The 7,857-nt window shown below is 37.4% G+C and overlaps 1 protein-coding gene across 1 annotated transcript in view; it reads left to right on the top strand.

Moving 5' to 3' along the window:
- Positions 1-1,359, top strand: part of LOC137419499 (E3 ubiquitin-protein ligase Midline-1-like) — a 61,866-nt gene extending 60,507 nt beyond the window's left edge. The window contains exons 8-9 of the mRNA XM_078784396.1: positions 839-1,036; positions 1,184-1,359. Coding sequence (XP_078640522.1) covers positions 839-1,036; positions 1,184-1,359 — 374 coding nt within the window. The remainder of the gene's footprint in view (positions 1-838; positions 1,037-1,183) is intronic.
- Positions 1,360-7,857: the final 6,498 nt, after the last annotated feature.

Raw genomic sequence — 7,857 nt, forward strand, 5'->3', positions numbered from 1 at the left:
TCTTCCCGTTTTTTTTCAACCGAGTCTAAAACTATGTTAGCGACTGAAAAATGAAATGATATATCGAATTTGATTTGAAATAAAACTGGGAGAGAGCAAGACACCACGGGCCTCAAAAACAGGCCTCAAAGCTATGCGAGTTAATAAAATGGTGGATATTTGTTTATATGAAGCGAAGCCTCTCCCAGAATGGGTGGAGCTTTGGGTGGAGCTACTCTGCAAACCAAGTAAGCCACACCCCGGACAGACGCCCAACAGACAGACAGAATCATCTACGGCTATTATAATATAGATGTTGGAAGAGATGGTTCTATCTTTGGAGTATCCCAAAAGTTGGATATTGATTTATCAAATTATTATGCAAATAAATTAATTGTACAAAAAACAAAAAGACACACGCTCAATGACAGAAATATAATATAACAAAAAATATTCATATGAAAAATTAATCAATTATCCAAGCCCCATAGATGCAAATGACAGTTAAATTAAATTATTTATCACAATATATATCTTTAAATAAAACGGCTCTCTTCATATTCTTGGTACAAAGCGAATCTGCATTGCCTAGTAACGCTGGGTACTTTTGCTCGGAAATAAATAATTTAAAGGTCCATCAAGGGGATGGAAAAATGGATATAAATAAATGAATAATTTAAAGGTCCATCATGAAGATGGGAAAGTGTATATAAATAAATAAATAATTCAAGTTGTTGGTGGTGAAGTAAATAAATAAAAACAATTGTTGTAATAAAAGGTTTTTTGTGATAAATGTGATTCCCAAAGTTCGTTTGTCCGTTTGTCTAACAATGTCCGTGACCCCGTGTTGTTTCCGCAGATGGACGGACCCCGAGTCTGGACCCAAACTCTGCAAATCGACGGATCAAGATCTCCTGGGATCTCAAGACGGCGACTCGAACCGAGATCAATAATCGGTACCCTGAACATCCTGATCGGTTTGATAATTGTCCACAAGTTGTTTCCTCTGATTGTTTCTCTTCGGGTCGTCATTACTGGGAGGTCGATGTAAGGTCGAGTAGTTTTTGGGGAATCGGAATCTGTTTATACTCCATGGGGAGAAAAGGGAGAGGGAGAGGGTGCGGGTTGGGAATGAATCCCGAATCATGGTGTTTGTGGAAATGTTGTAACAAATTCTTCGCATGTCATAACACACAATGTAAAGCCTTGTCTGTGCCGAGGGATCCTGAAAGGGTTGGTTTCTTCTTGGATTGCGAGGCAGGAGAATTGACATGTCTTGGGGACTCGCGGGTGCTGCACGTGTTCAGGGGAAATTTTATGGACCTCGTTAAAACCGCTATTCAGGTCCATGATGGTTCTGTCCGGTTTTCCTCATTTTGATGATTGTGACCTTTTTTTTTTCTTCTTTTTTTTTTAAAGAGTCTAGGCTCGTGTAAGAGCTGACACATTAAACAGGAAAACATGCACACACACATAAAACATACAATAAAGGGAGCAGGAGACAAGAGGGGTCGAGAGAGGAAAGCATACAAGCACAAAAACAGGCGAGACCAGGGACGTCAGTAGATCTGTGGAACGGAGAGGGCTGGGGGGAGGGAGAGAGTGGTACATGGTATAAAGCAAATGAACACGACTAGGAATTTCAGGAATGAAGTCTGAGATTGAAAGAGGTGGATTTGAGGCGTTTGAACGGGGGTAGAAAAGATCAAGGTTTTGGATGGGGGAAGTGTGCAAATATATATAAGAGATAGAGGTGAACAGCTGTTTTAAAGACCTGTAGGGAGGAGAGGGATTGAAGAGAATGTGGGAGTTTGTTCCAGAGGTGGGAAAAAGGGGAATGAAAGAGTTTAGCAGAGAGTCTTGATTTTGGCAATTTCACCAGCAGAGGGTTTCTGGCATATCTTGTGCGTCCTGAAGGAATATTAAGGGACAGAGCACAGACAGAGCTGGGGGAACTAGGCCAGCGAGGAAGTGGTGGAAGAAAGAAAGACCACCAACCTGCCTATGGTGAGCAAGTGAAAGTCCCTCAGAATCGGCTTGATCGCAGGAGATACTAACGATTCTGAAAGCTTTAGTTTCTACAGCGTGAAGCCGAGCGAGGTTCGACGATGGGATGTCCACTCGTATCGTTCAGTCTTGTGGTCCACTCATGGGGGGAAGATGAAATTTGGTTTAAAGTGAAGCTAATATATGTGTCAACACTATTATACCTTATCCCACATCCAGAAGTTGCACATTCGCGAAGGGTGCGGGCTCAAAGTTTTGGGGGTAAACAAGGAATTAAGGGCATGCATCGTCACTTCAGACCAAAATGTTGTTTTTCTACTTGTGTGCTCTGTATGTATTTAACCATTTTAAAAATATTAAATATGCAACTGGTGAATTTTTATTGTAAATATACACATCTGGGTAATAGAAAAATGTAATGTGCACAAAAGAATAATGACCTGATAAGAAAGGAACTATCAAAGTTGGTATAATTTTGTATAAAATGTGTTCTGGACTATTTTGATGTGGAGTGTAATGTTGTGTGAAGTAAATATGACGGTAGACTCAACAGATAGTCGGTTGACAGTTATCTACATGGTATTTGTATTTTATTCAGGAGTTACTCTGCTTGTGACTCGTACATAGTTTGGAAACATGTGGAAAAACTTTGTATTTGAAAGTTTGATTACACAGGGAACATTTTATGTACAGTAGCCTGTTTTGCGAAGGAATTATGATTTATTTTTTTAAGCTAATGCCCAATAAGGTCTGGTTTACAATACATATATATTGCATCAAATGTTATATTTTAAATACTTTTACAATTTAAATATTGTTTTACTTCAGATATATATTGCGTATTAAAACATGGCTAATTTAATACATGGTATCTGACTGCTCAAATTATTAGTGGTTAGAACTTATGCAGCCTCCCCTCCCCCCCCCCATCAAAAGTAATCAAAGATATCTGATACAAAACAGCAAATTGTGCCTTGTCTTGTACATGAACTTGATCTTTTAGTACATGTATCGTAGAGCCATATTTTTTTCCAAAGTTAAAATTCTGTTTTGGTAAAAAGTGCATTTTCAAATTTCTTCGGTCAATAGCAAACCATGTTCACCTGGGTCAAAACATGTATTTTGTTGTATATTTTGACAATTTTGGACTGATTCAAGTGTAAGATCCAACAAATTGTGTCCCTAAAGCAAATATCGGTTACATAATTTTTGATTCAGTTGTTAAAGCATAACATTGTTTCCTGTTTTAACAGAATAATTAGGGTTCTAATTTATAGGCATTACAATTGAATTCTCCGAGTATCAATTGAACATGTTATGATTTGTATTTATATTAACATTTACAATATTAATATTTTCTTGTTATAGAGTCAATCAATTCAGGATTTGTATTATACATTTACATGAAGAGTGATGTTCTTGCTGTAAAGTCAATCAATAAACTTGAATTGATAAATGACTTAACCACAATAAACTTAACCACTTAACCCAGAATGGGTCTCTATGGCAGGGCCTGGACTAAGTAGCAGAAAATAAGTGAAGTATACAAAAGTTTTGTATGACATATGACTTATGACGTTGTTGTCTTTGACAAATCTGGAATGATGTGATAACTTACTTGGGATAAACATGGAAGAAGTTATGTGATAATGTCACATTTGCCGCCATTAGCTTTTCCCATTCTCCGGTAAAGTGGGGCAGGGATAAATAAGATACAAGTCCAAGGACTTGCAAAATAAATGCACAAAGTACTTCAAATTTTCTCTAATGCTTGCTTCAATGAGGGACTATTTTGTATGTATGTATGTGCTCTTCAACAATGTTAACGTTTCATGTTGTGGGAAACAATTTGTGGCACACTAACTAAACTAAACTAAACTACACTTGCTTATAGTGACCATCGTGTAATTCAAGTTAAATGAACAAAAACAAAATTTACCAAGCTGCTCTTTCTTTCTTTCTTTCTTTCTTTCCTTCTTGAAAAAGGGGTTGTGTTGTGTTGTGTGCGACATGACACGTCAGGTGTCATAACATTGTGTGTTTATTCACATTCACAGCAAAAAATGGGTTGCTCTGTTGTCATGCATGCATGGTCATAGATGTGCACGTACCTCGTCGTGGTTGGCCTTGGGAAAAAAAAAAATCAAGGTGATTGGGATTGCTCCAAATTGTTGTCGTTACTGAGTGCAACAACAGCAGGTGGCGCAACATATAGTGATTCCCCGATGTCTACTTGACTTTCACAAGGGTCCTCTGTGTCATCAATTGCGCTAACTTCAGGATTTGGCAAGGCGTGTTTTGGTGGAAGCATTATGGGTGCATCCGACAATCGACGCTCTGGCTTGACTAGGGACAAATGGAAAATTCTGTTAACAGCGACCGTCTGTTCACTACTTTTTGAAGGCTTGCTCCATCCAGCAATAATCCATTTGATGCCAGCACTTGTATAGTGATGGAGAACCAAACGTACATGACTGCGAAGGTCGTCTTCGTCCCAGACGGACACATCTTCTCCAGTCTGCAAAAAGAGAACACGATTTGTTTGACAGGCGTGTTGCGTGTTGCGTGTTGCAACAGTCACTACTTTCATTGTCGTTGCTTATCAAGCACCATAATATCACAGTAGTTGTGTAGTGTAGTGTAGTGTAGTGTTAAACTTTAGTGACTTTACTTACACAGGTATTACATTACATTGCATTACTTATTGCACATGTTGGTGGGCCCTCATTACAATTACAATTACAATATTACACTGACACTGAGTGTAAATCTTTTGCTTCACCGAGATAAAAACGGCCTTATGTAGTTACAAGAACATTTCCAACAACCAATCAACCAATAATTTTTTAATAAAAGAAGAAAAAAAAATTCTGAAGGGCCAATGTTGTTGAACGTTGTTGTAAACAAAGTCTTACCATGAGGTATGCTGGGTGCAAAAAGTACGTCCCCAGGTCTGGTGATAAATACTTCTCGGCAACGATGTTCAACTGGCGAGACGATATCCTGCTACTAAACACAGACATAGCAGTCGTCATTCCGCCATCCAGCGAAAAGCAACTTTTTGTGTTGGAATGGACGCCATCGCACGCCGCATTGCCACATCCGAGCTCGATGCTTTCATGACCCAGCATAATGTCATCAACAGCTGAGTACAACGAACTCATTTTGCCATCCACGACACGAGCTGGAGAATAATTAACAATTTGTATGCCTCGCCAATCAGGTGTGATGGGGAGAAATGGACAATCCGTTTCAACCAATGGAATGCCGAACAACTCAGTCAAAGTGAACCGGTTCATTCACCAGGACAAATGTCCCGATCCAACGTTGGTTTTGCTTTCGGAAAAGCATATTGCTGTCCTTGGGCGTTTTACTCTTGATGTAAAACAGAGCGCTATCACGGATTTCTCTGCAACAACAATGAAAATGCGAATGTACAGTCAGCTTTACGACAGGCTGAGCTACAGAAAATTGCTAACCAATGTGCACAGCACCGCACAGCACATACGTTTCACATGAAACGATGTCAAATCAATCAATCAATCAATGGAGTTTTCATTTCCTAAGGATGACAGACACGACAAGGTGCAAGAAATACAATACAGTAGGTTACAAGACCATTTATGTAAACGTTCTGTCAAATACACAACACACTCACTACATATTTGTTAAACACCATACATACACAAACAAATGATACACACCTGAGGAGTATTAGATGCATGAATAACATCTCCACTTTTCTAACTTTGCCGACTGTAGATGTCGGCATTCTTGTTGGTGTGCCAACCTTGATGTGAAGAACCTGCAAGTCATAAACATTGGAAAAATATAATTAGTTCGTTGATCCACATTATATTATATTATATTATATTATTTCGATGGATCGATATAGAATCATAGATGGGGTGTTAATTTGTTGTGAACATTAAAACTTCATTACTAATGAAAGTAGCTTTCAAAAATGCATAATAATTAATGATTTCCTTGAAAGTTGCAAAAAAAAACGAAAAACCGTTTGCTTTGCAATTCCAATGACAAATGGCGTGACGACGACGTCAAATAATGCATTATTTATTACTTACTATATAATGTTGACATGCCAACTCATCTGGCACTGTTAATTTTAATCCCGTTTAAAATAAAAAAGGAAAAGTAAGTGTATAATTATGTAGTGTAAGTAGTACACTTCACTTCACCTCACTTCACTTCACCTACCTGGGCCATCATATATGTCAAATTTTGACACTTGACGTGCCGCAATCGGGTAAACGAAATCATAGTGGTGCATGGACGCATGGCGAGGTGCACAGCCGCCTCCAAGTCATTGTCTTTCAAACATTTCATGATTATGTGTGACATCTGTAAAATCATTCATTAATTATTAGGTCAATTTGCACAGTCATTACAAATGACAAAAGGAACAAAGGACAGCGTACAGGTACACGTACACACAGTCAGTTACATGTTACATATTACATGGAAGGAAAAATAATATTTACATTATGACGTTGAAAGGACAGCATGTGTACATTTGTAATTCACACAATGTATTGTAATTGTAATTGTAGTGCCTATTTATTGAGCACACAAAATTATATAATTTAATACAGCTCCAGCATTGTTGATTATATTTATATTGATGTGTCACATGTGTAAAAGCAGTCATTCTTATGTGAATTTGCACAGTCATGACAAATGACATAAGGAACAAACGATAGCGTATTATATTGAAATATATATTTATATATATATATAAATGTTATATTTGTTTGGATTGACAAAACTCACTCACTTATCACCTTGTTTACACATTGCCAATTCACTCCATCGACTTATGTTTCAGCTCGTGTTTCATATGCATGCGCTTGCTTTTTTATTTTTTATCCTTGAACTACAGCTACAGCTCCAACTACATTAATGTCGTCACTGTTTAACGTTTCGTTTAGATCCACAACACAATATTTTTTTATACAACTGATATTCTTTATTATCAAATGAAATGACCAACCAAGCAACCAAAGATGTTCTATACACACACAACACACACACACACAACACAACACAACACAACACACATAATTATGTTATTCTCATTCGACTGTTCCTTGTAATTATAGCGAATTTTTAAGCTAAACATTCTGATTTTCATTAATTTCTGAGCATTGTGTTCCTTTAAAATTACAAGCCAAATGAAATGAAACAGTCTGATTGTTATTTTATAATTATATGAAGCGTCATTGTTATCCGTAATAATTAATGTAACGGTGCGTATAATTATGTAATTCTAAAGTAATATAATGTATTACACGTCCAACAACACAAGGATTAACCTGTGCGAAATTAGAAATGAGCTGTAAACGTAAATACACCTCGTCATTTAAGAAAGTGGACACAATATTTATTTAATTGATTGTCCAAGTATAGGAAAGAAAACCATGTAACAGATAAAAAAAAAACCTTTGGTCCAAAGAAACACCACACCACAGACACAAGAGGCATAGAACTGTGTAGGTAGTGATCGATCGATGTACTTCCACTTTCACTTTCGTTTGGGTGTTCTTCCAAACACAGATTTATTGCAAACACCAATAAACAAAGGATATCTGTGCAAAGCTAACTATAACTATAACTAAGCGTGGAATCAGAGGAAAACAAAGGGAAAAAACATTTCAATTGACTATAAAACGTTTTGCGAAATATCTTACCTTCACAGAAATGCTTGCTTTACTCCGAACGTCTTGATGACAAAGATCAGAGATGATGTGATGGCACCGAGATGTAATCACTTTCACACTGCGAACGTGTTCGTTGTTGGGACACCTTGCTTGTGACATGATGTCTTTGTATTTGCGCGAAACAAATATTGTA

The sequence above is a fragment of the Myxine glutinosa genome, chromosome 1 (assembly GCF_964187855.1).
Source record: "Myxine glutinosa chromosome 1, kmMyxGlut1.1, whole genome shotgun sequence".
NCBI classification, from domain to species: Eukaryota; Metazoa; Chordata; class Myxini; order Myxiniformes; family Myxinidae; genus Myxine; species Myxine glutinosa.